The sequence below is a fragment of the Mobula birostris genome, chromosome 3 (genome assembly GCF_030028105.1).
Source record: "Mobula birostris isolate sMobBir1 chromosome 3, sMobBir1.hap1, whole genome shotgun sequence".
Lineage (NCBI taxonomy): Eukaryota > Metazoa > Chordata > Chondrichthyes > Myliobatiformes > Myliobatidae > Mobula > Mobula birostris.
This window is the reverse complement of record NC_092372.1, coordinates 153,557,670-153,581,121: the sequence shown is the minus strand read 5'-3', so window position 1 is coordinate 153,581,121 and position 23,452 is coordinate 153,557,670. Positions and strand designations below refer to the sequence as shown.

Genomic DNA, 23,452 nt, shown 5'->3' with positions numbered 1-23,452 from the left:
GTCACTTGCTGATGCATAGGTGCTGCATGTATAATTATGTAGAAATACTGGAAATAATTACTAACATTACCTTTATTTAGAACAGAGAGAGAAGTTGAACTGGCAATGAAGATTCATGAAAGTCAGGCAATAGATATACACATCATCTAAATCATTAAAATTTTTGGCGGAGACAGCCTTTTGTTTCTGTGTCCTTGTGGACAAAAACAAATTTACAATAAATCTTATTCCTCAGCTCAGTCATAAATTGCAGAACTCAGTACTCATTCTGCTTTCTCTTTTATAAAAAAGTGATTTTTAATTCTTCATCAACTCTTCAGGCAGTGAGTTACAGACACCCCATTGGTCATTGAGCCAACTAATTCTCTTAATCTTATTTTATGCTTAAATCTCTGCCATTGTTACTGACTTCACTGCTAAGTGAAAAAGGTGTTTTCTAAGGAACCTCATTTAGGTCTTTCATATTTATACAGCTCAATTAAAACACTGAAGGAAAGAATCCCAGTTTTCCTCAAAGCTGTAACTCATTAACTCTGGCAATACCCTTTTAATCATTCTTGGCATCCTTGCTAATGCTTCCATATCCCTCCCATAATGTAATGACTAAAAATGCCCATTGGTGCTCTAGATACAGCTCAATTAACATGTTTACACGGTGCTGGCAGACCAATTTTCGAATTACATGTCAATTTTTTCATTTCCTTTTTAAGAACACCATCTCCACTTTAGCTTTGATTTTCCCTTGAGCAGAACTTTAAATAAAGCAACCAGTTTTCTTGACTTAGAAGATTAATTTCCAATTAATCAGATAAATCAAGGGTCTACCCATAAATTTTCAACAATTATTCTACATTCCATCTTAACCACCTTATTTATTGACCCACATAGTTAAGTTCAGGGTTTTGTGAAAGTGCACCAAAAGATCCTCCTATCCTCTACAAAAGTATGCTACCACTTTAGCACCCCACCCCCAACGCATTAACAAAATGTTTTTCTGGATTAAATTTGCCCCTTGTACCCACCTGAACAACCTATTGGTTTCTCCCTCTAATCTGGTATACTTTCCCTCACAGGCACACTGTCAATTATAGTATCAGCAGCAATTTTTTTTTATATGGTAGTCCTTACATACAAAAGCAAATGTGCAAGAAATAAGTGTGGAGTCTTGTAGAACCTCACAGCACAAAGCCCTCCAAATCACCAAAATTCCCATTGACAATTTAACTACAATGTCAAAATAGACAAATGGCAATATTTGACACTTGGCAATTTTTCAAGTAATGGTAAGAATACAAGTTTTGACACCACTTTGGTTATTGTTATATTTTCCATTTTATGTTCAACCTCCTTTATCAATTTCATGATATTTATTGAATCTGGTTACTCACAATGTTGGTCACAATCAACCCTAGCAAAGACTATGTGCTTTGGATCTGGAAATTCTTCTTTTACAAGTGACGACGCCTCTTCAAAGATAGGATGTAGCATTTGACTGAATCGACACCTAGTGATTAAGACAAAGTACATCTCAGTGTCAAAACAAAAAAATGTGCAACATCTTCCTTTGTGCTCTTTATGGTGTCCATCTTCTTTTCAGTTTAAAACAGTTGGTAATTTTTCTTCAACAATATCATAAATGTTTCCATACAATTGTGTTTGACGTACTATAACATCAATATTTCATACAAAGCATCAGTTACCAGGTGACATCAATACCTTAGAATCTTCTAATCAAAAAGGAAATACATATCACAGGACTAACCAGTGCCTGGTGTGCTGTCACCATTCAGGTCAGTGGCTGAGTGGGAGTTTAAGGGTAGGAAGCATATATGGGACTTCCCTTAGAAGGGGTGTCAGTCTGGAACTACACTTTGAAGACCTAGTTGTCCTGGAAGTAAATGAGGAGAATTGAACAGGTGATTGATGTGATTTGATAGAGAAACAAAGCAATTGATCTAAGCCCCTGGTTGATTCTCTGAGGTGACAAAGTGACACGGGGACATGTTAATACATTTCAGTTTATTGCAAGTATATCTTAAATCACTTAGAACTAGAATAAATTGTTCTCAATCTAATTTCCAAGCTCTTTGTGAGCATTTTTAAGAGCGAGTCAAGGGAATGCTTTTAGAAAAATGGAGCACTAAAATGCAAATTTATTTGCAGATAGAAAAACATTTGTTGGCATCAATGGTATCTATAGGGAGAAACACTGCATCCAAAATCAGGAATATTAGGAATAGGAATAGACTGTCCTGCTATTCAATGAGATCATAGCTGACAAGTGGGTCTCAGTTCCTCATTTTTTTTTGCCAGTTCACAATAACCCTCAATTCCCCAATCTTTCAAATTAACAATCTCCACCTGAAATAGATTTTATGATTTGGTTTCCACCATGCTTAAGAGTTTTATTAAACTCACCTGTTATAAATGACTAGACCCTTATTTTGTAGGCTTGATCCCTGTGCGTTACCCAGTGGCAACTGTTACAAAATGTTAAACTCTAACCACTCTGCAATAACGCAGCAAATACCATTTTACCTTTTAACTGTTAGGAAATTATTGTAATTCATGCATGATTGCACCTAGACAGTTGCCATTTAGGGCCATACCCTTCTGCTAAATTGGAAAAAATATCTGTGTGCTGCATTAACACAAAGGAAAAAGGGAGGGAAAAAAAAAGGCAAAATTCAGGTACCACTAGTGAAATAGTCTCATTCATGCATTACAAGTAGTTGACAGCAAGATGAGAATAACATTTCACCTCTACAAATATCAGTTGATACACCTTTAATGTTTCTGATTATAGAAGTGATTACAGAAACCAAGAAAACTGATTTTAAAAGGATATTAATAAGTACAGTCCTCAGCTTGTATTCCTTCCCCTCCCTCCTCCTTATTCTTGCTTCTTCCCCCTTCCTTTCCAGTCCTGATAAAGCATCTTAGCCTGAAATGGCAGCTATTGATTCCTCTCCATTGATGCTGCTTGACCTGTTGTATTCCTCCGGCATTGTATTTGCTGCTCAATATGAGTCTTTGCTTGAAATTACACATAAAAAGCTACTAAATAGAGTTCAAAGTGATTCCATTATTATCAATACAAATCAATATTTTCACTGATTTTAAAATTCTTAAAAATAGCACATTTATGTATCATGCATATGTCTCTGAAAAAGAAATTCAAGACTGTAATCTCCAAGTTGTAGGAACTACTACAAAGTAACTCACCCTTGTATTTAATTTCCAATAATTTATAATCAATTTATGTTTGCAAAAAGTACTTTCTACCAATTGTTGAATCAGGTGATATTGTGATTCAGGTTTTTCTCAAGAATGAGGCATAAAACAGCCAATTATTAGGTATAACAAAGAAAAGCAAAGAAAGACCAAAGTTGTGGTCATGTAATACTAAAAACTAGCTCAAACTAGACACATCATGACATTCCAGTGATAAGGAATAAGCTATGAAATAGTCATGTTCAACTTGATATCCTTTTGTCAAGTATTCTTATTCATATTATTAATACTTTATTCCTGTATTTTTAATACTTTTGCTTTTAGATAATTAAAGTTAATAAAAGTTCAGATAAACTTTTTTTTTTAAACAACATTCACAGCAAATTCCTTTGCTGTTCTTCAATAGTTTGCAATGCTAAAGTAAAACTTACTGGCACAAATATTTTTGAGGCAACAATTTTATTGCTTTTGCAGTCAGTGCTGCAGTGTGTAGAGCAGCACCCTTGAGAAACTGCGTCATGTTAATGTGCCTCCCCTATTGACTCAAATGTGCTCCTAACAGTATATTGCAAATATCTACCCGGGTTATTTTGACGATTCTTCCTGTTACTGTTAATAAAGCAAAACCAGTAAACAGTTTTAAGATTTCCTTTCAGTCCTCATGTTGGGTTACTAAAGATAAAGTTCCTGCAGCTTACGGTATCATCTAATATCACTGTGGGAGCATCACCAACTTGAGGTCTGTGAGAGTTGCAAAAGGATCACTCCTCAGGACCATGAGCGGGGGGATGAAAAACATTCTAAAAACAGATATTCTATTATTTAAAATTTGTTTTTAAATGCCCCACTTACCAATCTGCATAAAAATTGACTAGAGCAACATCTGCACTGCCTGTGTGATTTTGAGGGTGGAAGAAGAAAAGGAAATTACAAATTAAAATTAATAGACAATAACACATTTCAGATTTAAAATTCAAAAAGTTCTAAATTTAAGATATTGCTGTAAATACTATGCTAAATAATTTGTGTGAACTATGCAAACTGTGGTGCAAACAGTGCAGAACAAAATTTCAATTTAGTTGCAGTTTTCATACTACTTATATCCAGTGTGTTGAATCCATAACTTCCAAATTAGTGCCATAACATATCAATATACCCTTTAAATTCAGGCATTCTAGAGAAGATACAATTAATAAAGTTATGTACAATAGCTTAATTTTAATACACAATCCTTCAGTCTGATTAATCTTTAAACTATGATCAAATTTAGCAATAGTTATAAATGGTAAAAAAAAAACCCTTCTAGTCATTATCAGTTTGAAGACCACAATAGCAAATGACTGGGATTCAAATTAGATTACGAAGTTAAGAATTTGAAAGATATCATTTTCAGTTTATTGTCATTATTGCTATTACTAATTTAACCAATTTAAGAGGAATAGACAAAAATTACTAACAGAGTGCAAAAAAATGCAAAGGGCTGGCAATATGGTACATACACTATATAAGAATGCAATTCTCATGTTAAGAATCCTACAATTTCTTAGCATTGAGTCCATTTTGCCATTGTCCAAGTCTATGAATAAGTCTATGAACTCTCAGGGTATTTTTTTAAAATTTTCAAATATATAATCTTGGGCAGATTACATTGAGGGTTTACATTGATTCCAATCCCTGTAGCAAAGTTATCACAAGATTATGAAAAAGCACTTACCTAAAATTTCATCAATATTTCCACTATCAAGATTTATTATTTCACTGTGAATTGAAGTACTAAACCACATGCCCTGAAAGAAATAGAATTTTTTTTTAAAAATAGGTTGCTTTATTTGATGGCAGCCCACAGATACAATTCACATAAGTTATGAATCAAAGAACAGAGTCTCAATTGTTCTTTTGAATTGAATAGAATCAAGTCCTTTATTTAATCTTGTAATTACAGTACACAATCTAAAAAGGTAAAATAAACATGATTCAAATTATTACTTAAATACTAATATTTAAGAAACTGAGGATAGCAATATTTTCCATGCTGAACCAACCCTTCGAACTCCTTGGCCAAGCAAATATCACTTAGTTAAATATTATAATACATTTCAAATGGAAATACTATTTGTTTAGTCTGTTTTGCCCTTCCTCTCTTCCCTTGCCCATTAACTGATTGAAACCTTTGGAATTAGTTTTCTGAATTTAATTTTAATTTCTGCAGGACTAGAAAAAAGGATTGAATTCATTTCATGTTCACTTTATTTCTTGTCAATCAAACTATATTTTCTTTTATTACCATTAGTTAAGTACATGAAACATTTCCAGTGTCAGAAACCTGTACAAGTTAGCCCTTTAATGTCAGAAATATAACTGTCCTCTGAATTAAATCATTGATGTCAATGAAAGTAAATGGCAACTCTCAAAGTAAATGGCAACTCTAAAAGTAAGGAACACTTTTGTTTAAAAAGCAGTGAATCAGGGCAAAAGAGAATAGTTTACTTCACATCATAATCTATCAAGACTAGAAAAAACAATTTTCCTTAGGTTCTCAAATGAAGCAATACAAACACTGATATTTAATCTATGTGCAATGACAGGCATCATCGTCTGTACTCATTTAACCATCAAGAATCTGAAAGGCTGAGCCGCATTAAAGACAAAAAGGTACGGATTGTTACATTTGACTAGGTTAAGTCAAATTAATCCTGCTTCAATGTCAAGGACCTTGTATTTCAGACTTTACCTCTGTTACATTATAAACACTCAACTTTCCTTAGTTTTTGACCACTTTGCTCTTGATTAGTTATGGGCAGGCAGAGTGATAGTTGAGCTTGTAGCACATGCATTCTAGATCATGATTTTAAGAATTTTGTATAAACAGCTCAAAGTACACCAAGATTTCAAATGATTTATCAATATGGTGTTTAGCAGACTTGATGCAGTCATTTGAAAGTAAATCTTTGCTCAGTTTTAAAACTAAGCCAATTTTATCAGCATCTAGTTTAAGTAATTATACCATCTTGTGACCAAATTATGTCAGGTAGGTAGAAAACATGTATTAATCTCAAAACTTTAAGCTTCCTTTTAAAATTCATCTTGTGATCACATCAACTGACCATAGCTAAACTCACTTTTCATCACCTAACATTATCATCCCCTCATAACTAATAAGCTCAAGGCATAGGCCTCAATATTCCTTGTACAACTGGATCCTTTATTTCCTTACTCGCAGAACCCAGCCAGTTCGAATTGGCAGCAACATCTCCTCCACAATCACCATCAGCACAAAGCTGTGTACTTAGCTGCCTGCTCTACCCACTTTATACTTATGACTGAAGCAAGTACAGCTCCAATGCCATACTTAAAGTTGCTGATGACACTGTTAACCAAATCAAAGGTAGTGACAAATCTGCACATACTGTAAGAGGGAGATTGAAAATCTGGCTAGTGGTGCCACAACTTCTCACTTAACGTTAGCAAAACCAAAGAGCTGATTATTGACTGCATGAGGAGGAAAATGGAAGGCCATGAGCCAGTCCTCATCATGGGATCTTAAGTGGAGAGGGTCAGCAACTTTAAATTCCTTGGTGTTACCATTTTGGAGGATTGGACCTAGATCCAGCAAGCAAGTACTGTTACAAGAAGGCACATAGTTCTTCCTCTTTCTTGGAAATTTGTGAAGATTTGGCATTTCATCTCAAACTTTGACAAACTTCTTTAGATGTGCAGTGAAGAGTAAATGGACAGGTTGCATCACGGCCTGGCGTGGAAACGCCTATGCCCTTCAGTGGAAAAGCCTACAAAAATTAGTGGATACAGTCCAGTCTGTTATGTTTTGTAACTCCAGAAACTAATCAAAAGGAAAACACAGGAATCAGGGATAATCGAGTACCTAGTTTAATTTTTAGTGAACAACTAAGCACATCTTTCCCTCCACCCCCCCCCCCCCCCGCTTTCCGCAGGGATCGCTCCCTACGCAACTCCCTTGTCCATTCGTCCCCCCCATCCCTCCCCACCGATCTCCCTCCTGGCACTTATCCTTGTAAGCGGAACAAGTGCTACACATGCCCTTACACTTCCTCCCTTACCACCATTCAGGGCCCCAGACAGTCCTTCCAGGTGAGGCGACACTTCACCTGTGAGTCAGCTGGGGTGATATACTGCGTCCGGTGCTCCCGATGTGGCCTTCTATATATTGGCAAGACCCAACGCAGACTGGGAGACCGCTTTGCTGAACACCTACACTCTGTCCGCCAGAGAAAGCAGGATCTCCCAGTGGCCACACATTTTAATTCCACATCCCATTCCCATTCTGACATGTCTATCCATGGCCTCCTCTACTGTAAAGATGAAGCCACACTCAGGTTGGAGGAACAACACCTTATATTCCATCTGGGTAGCCTCCAACCTGATGGCATGAACATTGACTTCTCTAACTTCCACTAATGCCCCACCTCCCCCTCATACCCCATCCGTTATTTATTTATATACACACATTCTTTCTCTCTCTCTCTCTCCTTTTTCTCCCTCTGTCCCTCTGATTATACCCCTTGCCCATCCTCTGGGTTCCTCCCCCCCTTGTCTTTCTCCCCAGGCCTCCTATCCCATGATCCTCTCATATCCCTTTTGCCAATCACCTGTCCAGCACTTGGCTCCATCCCTCCCCCTCCTGTCTTCTCCTATCATTTTGGATCTCCCCCTCCCCCTTTCAAATCTCTTACTAACTCTTCCTTCAGTTAGTCCTGACGAAGGGTCTCGGCCTGAAACGTCGACTGTACCTCTTCCTAGAGATGCCGCCTGGCCTGCTGTGTTCACCAGCAACTTTGATGTGTGTTGCTTTATTTTTAGTGAGGTGCTCACATTTGACATGGTGGCATAATGACACATGTTATTGGTGTACTTCTTACATATAACGCGTAATTATTTAAACAAAGAATGCTTAATCAAACATTTAGAATATTACTCAAATATTAAATACACAACACTCTTCCCTGCTTAGCTATACACCCCCCCTTCCCCCCCCCCCCCATATAGACATCCACAGCACAGTACAGTTTGAATTGTCCCCATTCAGGCATACAGGTTTAATTGCTGTGCAGGATTTCTTACTCTTGTGGGATAATGTTTTTCCCGAGAGAGGGGGTCACTCTGCTTGGCAGGTAGGACTTGTGGCTGTGAAACACCCTCAGGTTCTGAGGCGTCAACTGCAGGAAGAGGCTCTGACAGCTTTGGACACCTTTCTTCTGGACATGTTGGCATCCTGAACAGTGAATGGCATGCTGTTCGCTCAGCTGATCTATCCAAGGCCACCAGAGCTTTGAGCTAATGCTTTCATTATGACCATGCCAGAATGACTGGCATGTAGCTCCTCCAACACTTTAGCTCTCAGCTTGGATGGTATAATGTTCAATCCCCACGCAAGGCAACTTCCATCCTGGTGCTGGTAAAAATGGGGGAAGTGAAATTTCTGCTGCGCATTCCAGCCATTTTGGGTTGCTATGTACACCTGAGAGAGTGTGGAGTCTTTTCTAGTTTCCCTTGGATTGTCTGTGCCATAATTAGGAGACTTTGCATTTGCGTTAAAGAGAAAATATCAAGGAGGAATGTCCTCTTGTAAACTTTTTAGGTATTTCCTTTTCCAGGGTAAGCGGGACAATCCATCAGTATTTGCATTAGTTGTCCTCGATTTCAATCGAGTGATTGTCTCCTCCAAGAAAAAAAACCCTTTTCTGCATTCTTGCTGCTGCTGTTTATTGGACACCCTTCTGTGGATGAAAAAGGATACTAATGGTTGATGATCATTAATGAGGGTAAACATTCTCCCATACAGGTACTGCTTGAACTGTTTTACATCCCAAACCAGGCTCAAGGCCTGTCAATCTGTCTGCAATGTTTCTCTGCAACGGGAAAGGAACGCGATGCAAAGGCTATGGGCCATTGACTTCCATCAGTCGTAACACGTGACATGACTGCACCTATACCATAAGGCGAGGTGCCACAGGCAAGCTTTGCTAGATGATCTGGATCATAGTGTGTGAGTGCAGTGTCTGACATCTCTATTTCCTTTAGCTTTCGGAAAATTACCTCACACTGCTTTGAATATTGCCATTTCTTCCTGATATGTAGTAATGTGTTCAAGGGATGAAACATTGTAGCCAGGGTTGGCAGAAACCTGTTACAGTAATTGACCAATCCTAAAAAGGACCACAACTGTAACATGTCCTTTGGCCTTAAGGCATCCACCACTAATTGAATTTTCTCAGTAGTGCATCAATGGTGTGACCACAGTAAGTGATGCTTTGTTGAAAGAATTCACACTTGTCACGTCATGCCCATAACCTACCTGCCTTGAGATTATTGAAATGTTCCTTGTCACCCTTACAGGTAACAATGATGTCATCAGGTAACGCTGGGTGCCTGGGCAGCCTTGCAACACCTAGTCCATAGATTTCTGTCAGAGTGCAGATGCTTCTCCAAAAAATAAGCCTATAAATAAGCCCCTTTGTGAGTGTTTATGATGAGAAATACTTTGGACTCTTCTTCCTTCGCCATTTGTAGGTAGGCCTCAACTATGTTCACTTTGCAGAAGTACTTCCCCCAGAAAGGTCTGCAAAGATCTCCTATACCTGGGAAGAGGCTATTGATCTACTTTCAGTACTGTGTTGATAGTGTCCTAAACTCACCACCGATCCTGAAAGATCTACTCTTCTTGGCTATTCGGACCCCTGGCATTGCCCATGGGCTTCACTCAACCTTCAGCCTCAATGCCATCTAATTAACTGGCTACTTTTTCATGGATAGTACAAGGAACCAGATGGGCGTGGTAAAATTTGGGTGTGACACATTCTGTTTTACCCTTGATCCATTTTATTTTTCAATGCCATCCTTGAACACTGCAATAGAAGGATTAAATCGAAGAATATTCTAGTGAACTCAATGCACCAAGATCAAGATGCACAAACTAGAAGGAAAAGGAAGGCAAAGAAAGGTGCCCAGAGCAGTCAGAACCACTTCCTGCAGACTCAGTCACAGAGTCAACTCCTGCAACCACCACAGAGGAGACCCAGAACTTGAGAATGTTTTCACAGCCATGAGTCTCACCTGCCAAGCAGAGTGACCTCCCTTGTCAGGAAAAACATTATCATTATCCCATTACAGTAAGAAAGTCTCCAGAGCGATTAAGTCTTTAAGCCTGAATGGGACAATTTAAAATTTACTACACAGACATCCTCAGCGTAGTAGTTGCATTATGCAGTACACTGCGTACATAGTTGATATGCATTCTATATTGATTTGGAGTTTATAGGTAAGCAGGGAGGAGTGTATTTTACTAATATTTGAGTAATATTGTATATACATTGATTAAACATTCTTATTTAAATAATATGCAAAAATACATGAATTGCATATATCACGCTACCACTTGATATGTGCGTGCCTTGTTTAAAGTTAAAAACAAAGTTAGACTTAAATTTTGGATGCTCGTGTCTTCCTTTGAATTAGTTTAATGTTTTGAAGTTACAAAACATAAGAGGGAGAGGGGAGAAAATTCCTTGCAGCATTTGCTGGAGGCCTTCTGTTTTTTTTGGTCCTTCTGTGAACTCACCACCGAGACCAAGCGTGCAGGGAGTTGAAAGGTTAGACATGGAGAGCAGGAGCTTTAATTAAAAGCCATGCCTGTATTGATAAGTTAAAAATATTAACTTACAGCTGAATTATAATTTCAACTGTTCACAAATGTTTCTGATTATCAGATATTTAGAAATAGTTTTTAAAAGCTATTGTGAAAAGTTGGCAGTTCAGTCTGTGAGCAAGACTTCGAGATTCACTCACTGGGACATAGTTGCTGCTCACTTCAAGTTCTACTTTGAATCATTGGGGCATACACAGCTCAAATAAGTGCTGTGCGCAAAGTATAAGGTGATTTAAGCAGGCTTTTGCCCAGGGATTTCTTATTTTTATGAAATTCAGACCATACTAACAGAAAGGGACATCATTTGGGTATTAAGAAATAACAATGGGAACATTTCTTAACCTCAAATTGCTTTTTGTATAATATCATAATTTTTGTTAATTTGTTTTTCTTGTGTATGTTGTGTATCTGACAGTGTGTACTTATGATACGGCTGCAATTAAAATAAATTGCATCTGTACATGCACGGAATTGTGTACAAGAGAAATGACTGACTTTAGCAACAGCATCAACTTCTGGTAAGATGGTGGTGCACTCAGTCAGCATTTAAATGCTTTTGTTTTAAAAAAAAGAGCAACTGCAAGGCCCTGCTGGACATTAAAAACATTGAAGTACTGCATGTTTACCCCATCAGTGAACTACTCACAGGCAGAGAAACTGAAGGAGCTGGACTTGGTGTGGACCGTGATGCTGGCCGTGACAGAAAAGGCATTGGTGTGTGAAGGTGGTGTGTAGCCGAACAGCAAGTAAGCACCTCAGTCACTTTTCTTGTGATTGCAAGACCCTGTTGGTCATTGGTGATCAAGTCCAGTTCATTGGATTACTGGCGAACGGTGGATGTGGACAATGGGGTTGCTGAGTGGCCTTGGTCGTACAGAGGACTAAGGCCTGAAGCTGTGGCATTGCCTGCTGCAGCTGTCCAGGGCGAGAGGAATCAGAGTACTGGAGTGGCGGCAGCAGTGTGCCGCAGCATCCATACTGGAATCACTGCTGCCCCCAGCGTTCACTCGGCAGAAGATGAACAGTATTGCGTTCAACTGTAAACTGCTGCAACACACATGGACTCAGGGGTTTGGACTGTATTTTTTGTGTGACTGAATTTTACTGCTATCTTGTATGTGCTTTGCATCTTATATGTGCCCTGTGCTGTGTATGACTGTTGGTACAGTGTCTTGCATCCTGACCCCAGAGTAATGCTGTTTTGTTTGGCTGTATTTATGAATATCTGGATGACAATTAAACTTGAGCAAAAGAGGACATAGCTTAAAACTTACATGTGTGTCATTTCACTCAAATGATAAACAGGCAAAATTGGCTTCCTGAAAGGATGGAAGACTAGGGACAATGGTATACAAATACAGACGAAGAATTTTTAATTATCTGGGAATAAAATTAGCAAGACTGTTGGCAAGAGGGAAAACAAAAACGAGAAAAGCAGATGCAACACATGGTGGACAAGCTATTTCCTGTACAAATTAGTGAACCTTTACAGGTACCAAGTACTCTTGCATTCGTGGTACTTCTGAAATTGCATCCCACTACCATAAATGGATAGTATTTGAGAAAAAACCCCAAGGCCTGAATTCATTGCTTCCTATAGAAACAGATGTTCATTAGAGTTTGAGCTGACAAACAAGAATGTTCAACACGTTACTTCCAGACAATAACATGAAACATACAAGGAATAAATATCTTGCTTCATGGAGGGGTTCAATGCAAGTCAATAATTTCATCTGTGTACAAAGTAAATGCTGTGATAAAACCTGACTCAAAACATTAAAATAGAATTACAAGCTCTGGTAAAGACATCCTGTGAGAACAGGATGGGACACATGGGGAGGAAGAATACAGCTAAGAAAATCAATTCTTGATCAGAGGTTGAAAGATCCAAGTAGTCAATCCATAGGATCAGATAGTTTAATGTGCAGTGGATCATGGAAAATGAATTTCATTTATTACTGAAATCTAATTACACCATTTTAGAAATGTTAACAAAATTCAGATTTGTGTTGTAGTATAACTACTCCACCACTTTGCCTTTATTCCACTTCATATGCAATGCCCACTTAGCAGCTATGTCCCTTTCCCATGGGCTCTAGTTGTAGGTGGGAGGGAACTTGCAGCTGTGGCTTGCTCATCTACTAGACCAAAAGCAGCAGGGAAGAAGTGCTTCGCTGCTTGTAGTAGTAACAAAATCCTATCAGCAATTCTGCTACCAGTAAGAGAACTGTACTTATTTAATTCAATACAATTCCAAACCCTGATTTAAAATGTGTATGTGTGTGTATATGTATGTGTATATATATGTATACACACACACACACACAGAGCAAGCTTTTGGCTTTTAAAAATCTATATTCCTCAAGTTAGATAAAATAAGGTGTAAGAAAACAATCAGAGGCTTCCAAATACCAGGCAATATAGCATCTGTTCAATTATATTAAAAAAAAAATCAATGAATTCTTCCCTTAGTTTTAAAAGATTAGCTTGTGACAGAAATCCAGAATACTCTCCCAAAGGAGTTGTGATCTAAGCTAAAGATCAAAAGAAATGGAGAAAAGTTCTATATAAATTTGATATAGATGAATGGTATCAGTATTGATTTATTATTGTCACAGGTTCCCAGATATAGTGAAAAGCTTGTCTTACATACAAGTACTTCAACCTGTCCTGCTATGGGTCATCTACACAGCGCACTGAGCTAAACAATAAATGTAGAATAGTTTTAAAATTAACAAAAAAGTGCCATGCAGATAGATGAAAAAGTTCAAGATCATAACGAAATAGATGAGGCCAAGAGTCTATCTTATCATAGAAGAGGTCCATTCAAGATCTGATAAATTGGATGGAGGCTGTCCTTAGGCCTGGTGGTACATGCTTTTAGGCTTTGTATCTTTTTCTCAGTGGGAGAGGGGAGACGAGAGAATGTCCATCCCGGGTGGGATCTTTGGTTATGCTGACTGCTTTACTGAGGCAGTGAAAAGTATAGACTGTTTCCACAGAGGGAAAGCTGGTTTCCATGATGTGCTGAGCTGTCCCCACAACCCTGCAGTTCTTGAGGTCATGTGCCATACCAAATCAATATGCATCCAGACAGAACATGCTCTATGGTGCAGTGATAGAAGTTGATATGGGTCAAAGATGGCATGCCAAATTTCCTTAGCCTTCTGAAATAGATGTAGTGGTTAACTGTCCGTGGCAACAAAATGGTCAGACCAGGACAGGCTGTTCACACCTAGGGACTTTAAGTTCTCAACCTCAATACTACTGAGATAGACAGGAGCATATGCACTGTTCCTCTTTCTGAAGTCTATGATCAGCTCTTTTGTTTTGCTGACATTGAGGAAAAGGCCATTGTCATGACACCTTGTCATGGTGCTCTCTATACCCTTTTCGTATCTTAAATAACAAAGAGTCAGAGTACAACTCATTATGGTGGTATCACTTGCCAATGTGTAGATTGAGTTAGAGCAGAATTATGTCCACACAACTGTAAGTGTGCAAGGATTAGAGCTGGGGGCTGAGAACATAACTTTGTGGAGCAGTGTTTAGAATAATCATGGCAAAGTTGCTGCTGCCTCTCCTGCTGGTTGCAATCTCTTGGTCAAGTCAAGGATCCAGTTGCATAGGGAAGTACTGACACCCAGCATACGGAGTTTGGTGATGAGTTTGTTTGGAATAGTAGTAGTATTGAGGACTGAACTTAGTCAAAAGACAAAAGTCTGAGTTAATGTGTGCAATGACTGACCTCTCGAAACACTTCACGATAGGAAATGTCAGAGCCACTGGGGGGTAAACATTAAGGTATGTTACCTTGTTTTTCTTGAGTACAGGGATGATAGGTGCCTTCTTGCAGCAGGAAGTGGTTAAAAATGTCTGTAAATACCCCTGATCGCTGATTTCACACAAGACGGCCAAGGACATCATCAGTACCAGATGCTTTCTGAAAGGTTCACCCTCTAGAAGACAAATCTTACATTTACAGCATCGACTATAGATTCAGGTGCACTGGAGAACGTCAGTGGGTGGTGACATACCATTCTCTTCTGTTCAAAAGAGTCCATTAAGCTCATCAAGAAGGGATGTGCTATTGTTGGTGATGCTGCCTGACTGTACTGTTACCCATTATAGTATGTAAGCCCTGCCACAGCTGATGACTGAGTGGGTACCGTGTTCACAGTTGACAGCTTTACAGAGGTCATATTTTGATTTCTTGTAAAGGTCAGGGTCACTGGATTAGGATGCTACAGAGTTAAAACTTAGAGTGAATCTCACAGCTTATCCATGGTTTCTGGTTCGGAAACACCTGGATTGTCCTATTTGGTGTACAGGACTGCTTGTGGGGCTAAATGATCATGTCCCTGTCTAATACATTTGCACTATGAAAAATAATAAATTTACCTATTGTTAGTTACACTGACAGCACATCTAAAGTCGATCATCTCCTCTGGCTCACAGAATCGTTATGTCTTCATTCAGCCCTCTAATGAATGCTGGGGTGGGTTAGAAAGGACAGTACAAAGACATGATGTGCTTGAATGGGAATGAAAATTATGTATGATGCTCTTTCATTAAGTTTCCAATACTAATTCATATTTTTAGTTCCTATACAACTGTCGAATGTTTATAACACAGAAGGGTAGCATTAAGTCTACAGTGCCAATGCTAGCTTTATGCAAGGTGGTAAGACTTTCCACATTGTCCTGCAATTTCTAATGGATTTACCCTTTTTCAAGTCATGACTAATTTTTGCATCCATTAAGTTCCAGATCATTATTGTGTGAAAAATCTTACACAGGTCACCTTCGTTTTTTTTTAAATCTCCTCCTCCAACAAGGGCCCTCTTGTTCTTGACCATTCTGCCAATTCTAACTTCCTCCATTTACAAAATCTGTACACTCTAATTTTGAACATAATCAGCGCAGCTCTAGTGCTGCTTCTTTCATTTTATCAAGTAATCAAACCCTATGTTGAAGTTGAACAAAGGTTCTCTATATTTATACTATGCCTCAATTAATAGAGTACAAAATTCCATTTCTGTGTACTTCAACCTGTCCTGCTACAGGCAAAGATTGATCGCCTCAGGTTTCTTTGATCTTACACCCCCTTTCTTAGTAGTATTAAACTTTATTTGCCAATTCAATGTTACTATACTTGCCAAATTATATTTTCAAACACACACACACACATATATATATATATATATATATATGCAAAGTGAATGATACAAATATATATATATATTTGTATCATTCACTTTGCATACAAAAAAGATTGTCTACAAAGCTATACATTCTACAGTTCTGGAACTGTAGAGCATTATTGTAATTTAGAACACATGAAAAAGGGTTTAAATTGTACTTTTTACTCACTGTAGCAATAATTTAAGCACAATTAACATAGTAAACTTTGTTTTCCTGTAGAAGGTGTTGTCTGCAAAAGCAGAAATCAACGTAAAATTCAATACCATAGCAATCTAAGCTTTGAAAAATCTCAAATCATGCCCTCTAGTGTCACTAACTGCAGATTATAATATATTTATCATATTTGTACACCCCCCCGCCCCCCAAGGCAGTGGTTTAGCACTGTAGCTTTAGTGGAATTTGCACTTGTACCGCCTTTCCGCCACAATTTGTTCTGGCAATTAATAAAAGGAATCATCAATACAAAATGCCCCATTTGTTTTCAAAATCTAGTTTAATTAAAATAACCTGCACAAAAGTACTTACTTTAGTGGGTAGAATGTTTAGTTTAATTTCTAGAACAGATTCTCCCCTCGTACTGCAGCATTTTAAACTGGCTTAGCCTGCTGTGCTGTCAATAATGGAACACTGACAGGCCTTCCTGTGGTTCAATGCCGATCAAAGTTTCTATCAGGTAATGGAAGCTTTACCTCTAATGAATTGTGCTAAGGGGATATTAGTAATCCACTCTCCCCCAGTAGTGGCTTTTCTAATTAGTATTACATCTGGAGCCCAGCATAGTTTGATTGCTGAACTAATTTCTAGCAAATCTGTTTTCTGACTTTCTTTCTGCAGGGAGATACTAGAGATCCAAAGCATAATCTATTCTAATGAATATTTTCTTAAAATTTAGAAGCTCTTCAGTTATCTTCCTCAATCATAATCCAGATTGACATGCTGAAGATAGTGCCGTGAGGTAGAATTACACAGGTGTCCTGGATCATTCCAGTCCCCGGTGCTCTCGTTCTGCCATGTGTGCTTATCTTGTTGTGCTTGGAGATTGAGCATCTACCCTCGAGCTGTGTAATAGACTTGCATTCTATTGTTGTCTTCCAGTTTTAAGCAATAGACCCTAGGGTAAGGTATGGTACAACCACCCCTGAATTTTGTCAGTTATCAACCAACACGCAAAGCTCTGGGATTCCCTGCAGCACTCCAACAAACAGCAGGTTTTTAAACAAAAAAGTATACAAATAGAGAGAATTTTTGTCCATCAACTGGTAAGTAGTTTGAATGACATGGCATCTACACTACTATTCCCTCATGTTGCACATTAATTCTAAGACTTACTGGCAATATTTTAAATAGAATTTATTATTCAACTGCAATATATACAAGTTTTATTTTTTGTGGACTGGTGTTTAAAACAAGTGAGGGAAAAAGACTTGACTTCCACATTACATAATGTAACCGTGAAGAAACATGCCAAGTTATTTTTAAAAAATGGTTTTAAGTTGTAGAAACATGCAGATAGATATACAAGACAATGGCACAGCCAATTAAGAGTAACAAAGCAATTTCAAACCCAAGTCAAAAAAATTACAAAATGCATTAAGCAAAATTTGAGAGTGAATTTCACTTCTTGGTGGCAAGGTTATCTATCCTAACATCTTGCATGGTTCAGTATTAAAATGTTGACATGGTAAAATGTCCCAAATGTTTTAATGAATAGTAAGAACCACCTTTTGTTTACATGATAACACATTTAAAAACCACAGTATAAAAGAAAAAGACGCCCAGACTCCAGTTACTTGTTCTGTCTTAAGTATGGAGAAAATATGAAAAGTAGCCCCAAGAATAATTCTGGGAATTTTACTGTGTCTGATACGCATTAATCAGATACAAGTAGCTGCTGCTAAAATATACCAATGCTTAGGAGTGCTTGACAGTAAACTCAAAAGCTAATGAACAGAAGTACCAATAAAAAAAATAGTACTTAGCATGAGGAAATAAAAAAGTGAGTGATGTCAAGCCAGATTTGGAAGATTCTTCTCAACACTTAAGAAATTTGCCATTAACTGTATACTGTCCTTTTACATTTGCTCTCCTAAAGTGCAAAACTCACATTCGGCTGGGTTAAACATCCATCTGCAATTTCTCCACCCATATCTATAGTTAACTGATATCCTAACGTGTCCTTCAGCAATCCACAACACTATTCCTTGTATCATCTGTGAACTTGCTAACCCACCCATCTACACTTGATTCGTGGTCATTTATACACATCACAAACAAGCAGAGGTCCCAGTATAGATAAGGACCGAAAATTCAGTATTCCTGTTTGATTTTTCCGAAAGAATATCCAAAAGGAAAGTTGTCGGTGGACAGGTATGTAACCATATATTATCAGGTTAAACAGAACTAACGAACAGCTGGGAGAGACAACATGAGCAGGAATGGCCCTCAAAGTGTTGACTTGTGGAGAGAAGATAGTGTTTCCAAGGGAAATAAAATTATATAGGCTATTTTAATCTGCCTGCTGATTTGACTAACAAAACTGGCAAGGGCATGTGGAAAAGGAATTTGTCGAGAGCAGTACAGATTTTTTTTTTTACAACACCATATTACACGAGTTACTTAGTCAACCAGATTTGATCAGGTAAATGAGTTTGGATTAATAAGAGGTAATGATTCTCTATACAAGAGGTCACATACAGTTTGAAGACAAACTTTGGTGTAAAATTGGTGTCCATAACCTAAACAAAGGCAATCATAAAAGGTATGAAGGAAGAGTTAGAAGGCAAAATAGGCTAAAGATTCTACAGTTGTGTTGAGGAGAGCAATCTGACTGCTTGCTTCACCAACTGGTATGGAAGGGGTCGTAAACACAGATAACACCAACTGGACACAGGTCTCCCTACCATCAAGGAAATCTTCCAAAGGCGACATCCATCATTACAGACCCTCACACCTGCGACATGGCCTCTTCTGATTACTACCGCCAGTGAGGTGGTACAGGAATGTGAAGCAAACTCAACATTTTAGGAGCAGCTTCTTCCACTCTGTCAGACTTCTGAATGGTCCATGAACACTACCCTGCTATCCCTCTGTCTCACTACTTATTCTTATTGTAACCGATACTAAATTGTTATGACTACTATACTGCTGTCACAAAACAACAAATTTCACAACTTATGTTAGGAACATCAAATCTGATTCTACACGGGAAGTGGCAGAAATTTAAGCAGACATTTTCTGTTTATCAGCTGAAACATGCAAACCAGAAAATGACTCAATGTGAAAGAAATCAGAAGTCAAGTAGAGGAAAATATTAAACAAAAACTAACACATACAAAGTGGCAAATATGGTAATAGTAGACTTGAGGACTGGAAACTTTAAGAATTAGCAATGGGGGGGGCTAAAAGAAAGAAAGATGGATAATGTACTGACCATAATATGCAAAACAGGAAGTGCTTTGTTGGATATATAAATTTGGAGTGCAGGACTAAAGAATTGATGAGAAGCCAAGTAAGTGGCAGATAATTCAAATTAATACTTTGCATCAGTTTTCAGTTGATGATACTACAAAGTATCCTCAGGAAAACAGATGAAACATGAGGGAAGGTCTTGTGGCAATCACCATTGTGGTATCACATAATGTGGTACAGAACATTAGAAGAAAGGCAGGCAGATTACCAGGGCCCTGTGACTGTGAAGATGGATGGAATTTTTTCAAAACTCAGTTCTAGGAAGCCAGTAGTGGTTTGGAAAATTGCAAATATCTTCCTTGTTCAAGGAAGGCAAAAAGTTAGAAACTTTTGGCCAGTTAACATTGGTTGTTGGCAAGATGCTGGAGTCCATAATCAAGAAACAAACAGCTCATCACTTAACACCAATTGCAATCAAAGCATGACAACATAATTCAATGAAAAGATCGGGTTTGACAAATAAAGAGTTTGATAATATAACTAGAGTCCAGAGCAGCAAGGATCATGTAGACCTTGCACGCTTGGACTTCTAGAAGGCAAACTGAAGATTGGTTACTTCATGGAATTCAGAATAAATGGGCATTTTCAAACAGGAAACATGTAACTAGTGCCCAAGGATTAGTTCTTGGCTCTCAAATTATATTTTTACATAATGATTTGGAAGGGACAAGTCATTTACATTCATTAATGGTGCAATTTTTAAATATTGTAACTTAGTGAAATTTGTTTTATGGTAGCAGTACAGTGCAAAACAGAAAAAATACCATGTACATCAGTGATAATAAAACTGATGCAGATACTATTACAATTGTTGATCAATTTCATTGTCATTTGACTAACATAAATACATCCAAACGAAATAACATTCCTGTGGACCACAGTCCACCCACACAGCACAAACCAAAATATTATAATACAATAAAATATAATTCATAATGTAATAAAGTGCAGCACATGTAAACAACTTGCTGTCCTTGTATCAAGACCTCAGTGGTGGCGGGGTATTCATTAATCTCACAGCCTGAGGGCAGATGTTATTACCCGGTCTGGCAATCCTAGTCCTGATCCTCCTGTACCTCCTTCCTGACAGTGGTGGGTCAAAGAGATTGTAGGACGGGTGGTAGGGGTCTTCACAATGCTTTGGATCCTTGATCTGCAACGCTTACAGTAAATGTCACAAATAGGGGGTGAGGGAGACCCTGATGATCCTCTCAATGGCTTTGCTGTCCTTTGGTAGGGTCCTGCTGTTCGATGCCTTGCAGCTCCCATGCCACACAATGATGCAACCAGACAGGATACTGTTGATGGTGCTTCTGTAGAAAGTTATTAGAATGGGGGTGGGTGCCTTGCATGCCTCAATCTCCTCAAAGTCTAGACTCCACTGTGCTTTTTTGACCAATGAGGCATTGTGGGTCCAGGTTCGATCGTCCATTATGTGCACACCAAGGAACTTTGTGCTCTTCACTCTCTCCATGGCACAGCCATTGACGTGCAATGAAAAATGGTCGACCTGTGCCTTCCTGAAGTCCACAATCATCTCTTTTGTATTGCCCACTCTGGCTGTTCTCACACCATGTGATGAGCTTCTCTACCTCCTTCCTCTCTGTAAGCTGACTCATCATTGTTGCTGATGAGATCGACCATTGTTGTATCAGTGAACTTGATGAATCAGGTTGAGCTGGAACTAGCAGTGGGTTGAGCACACAACCCTTTGGGAGGGGGGCACTAGTGCTCAGCATGATGGAGCTTGAGATGTTGTTGCCAACTCAGACTGACTGGGGTCTTTCCATCAAGAAGTCCAAGGTCCAGGAACAGAAAGGACAACTTATCCACCAGCCTCTGAGGGATGATCATGTTAAACACTGCTGAAGTTAATGAACAACATCCTGGCAATAATGCATTTTCTAGGACGGATGAAGTAGAGGGCTCAAGTTATTGCATCAGCAGTGGACTGGTTTGAACTGGAAAAGATCCAATGTAGCTCGGAAGGTGGGATTTTATACGACCAATTACCTGCTGCTCAAAGCACTTCATGAATTTTGAAGTCAATGCTACTGGGCGGTAATTGTTCAGGCCAGTTACCATTGCTCTCTTGGGCACTAGAATGATAGTGCCTGCCTTGAAGCCTACAGGTGCAGTGGACTGCTTCAGAGAGACAGTAAGGATGTTCATTAAGACCTTCGTTAGCTGGGCTGCACAGTCCCTCAGCACCTGACTGGATACACATTGTGCGGCTCTACAGCTTCTCATGGATTTACCCTGGCTAGGGTTATCCTCACCTCAGCTACAGCCAAACATTCTTCTTCCTGTTCCTCAGGAAAAGAGAGGACTTTCCTCAATGCCACATCATTCAGTTGGTCAAATCATGCATAGAAAGCACTCAGCCTATCAGGAAGGGTGGTGTTGCTGTTGTTGACGCATGGCGTGGACTTGTAATCAGTTATAGTTTGTATACCTTGCCATATGCATGGTGTGAACATGATGTCACATTATTTGCTGTGTGTCTTCACACAGGGCCTTCCTGATGGCATGGGAGAGCATGACTCTTGCTGACTTTAAGAGTTATCCTTTCCCTCAACCTGAAAGCAACATCCTGATCTCTAAGTGCATGAATCTCTGCAATCAGCCATGATTTGTGGTTTGTTCTGGCAGTGTAGTACTTAATCACGGTAAGGACCTCAATGCAAAATCTGAAACTAAATCCTGAAAACAGTGAATTCATTTGAGTCTGGAATGCTGCAGTATACCTTGTCAGTAAAAATATTGTTTTCAAAGTTACAAAGAGCTTTGTTGGTACATTGTATGATCCATAATGAGAAGCCAGAATGGGATGAAGAGTAAGTTAACCAGAAAATCCAACTCACGCTTAAGAGTGAAAGCTTGCTTTCTGCAAAGCACTCAGCCAACCTGTACTAAAATTCAAAGCAGCCCAGGCTGCTTCACTGGAGTGCCTGGAATTCTGGACACAGAGGGCTGATGTACAGAAGGGTGTCTTGCAGAGAGGGCTTCAGAAAAAAATTAGAGAATCAGTGAGGGAACAATTCCTTTGGAATACAAAGTGGGCATTGGAAACTGTGAAGCATTATGACAACCTCTAACCAGTCAAGGTGGTGTAGCACTGCCAGAGAAGTGAATGAGGAAAAGCATTAGGGTCAATATACAACCTTGCTTAAAAGCCTGCACTGAAATAGGGTCTGTTGTGAACCCTATGGTTCAGATCTACGTTTGCATGTCACATGGTAGACACAAGGTGAGGTTCTGTTGTACCCTGATCCAGTACATGGACTACCTACACGTGCATCAAGGCATTGAAAGGATAGTGTTGATATTGTCTCCAAAAAACCCTCCAAATCTACTTGCAGTGTCAACATTTCAGCATTAACTGCCTAATTACAGTCTTTTCAGACCGCAATGTAATTCCTTGCTCACATGAAGCTGACAATAATAAATATAAAAAGTATAAAACATGGTGCAAAAAGAAATGCTGATGGCGAGGTTACTGCATTTGCATGGCTGACTCCAGCCTCCAGAAACAGACACAATATCACAACAGATTTCCAGGTAGATGGGGGAAAACAAAGATTCAAGGATTTTCACCAAGCTTCTTTCAAGAGCTACATCCCAGCATGGTCTACGTACAGAAGCAGCAATAGGGTATCACTGATAACTTCAAGCTTTGGATCAGTAATACAGCACAGGAATAGACTCTTCATCCTAAGCTGCCCATGCCAACTATGCTGCCCATGCCGACTATGATGCCCACCTAAGCAGTCTCATTTGTGCAATAAAAATATTTTAAAATTTATTGTATCCTTACACGAGCACCCTAGCAAACTGCATGGTATGGAAACAGCATTGTAGTGGA

At 38.8% G+C, this 23,452-nt stretch overlaps 1 protein-coding gene across 1 annotated transcript in view; it reads right to left on the bottom strand.

Moving 5' to 3' along the window:
- erp44 (endoplasmic reticulum protein 44) overlaps positions 1–23,452 on the bottom strand; it is a 77,082-nt gene that overhangs the window by 41,431 nt on the left and 12,199 nt on the right. Inside the window, exons 2-4 of the mRNA XM_072253512.1 lie at positions 4,949–5,021; positions 4,087–4,126; positions 1,389–1,504 (exon numbers count right to left, since the gene is read on the bottom strand). Coding sequence (XP_072109613.1) covers positions 1,389–1,504; positions 4,087–4,126; positions 4,949–5,021 — 229 coding nt within the window. The remainder of the gene's footprint in view (positions 1–1,388; positions 1,505–4,086; positions 4,127–4,948; positions 5,022–23,452) is intronic.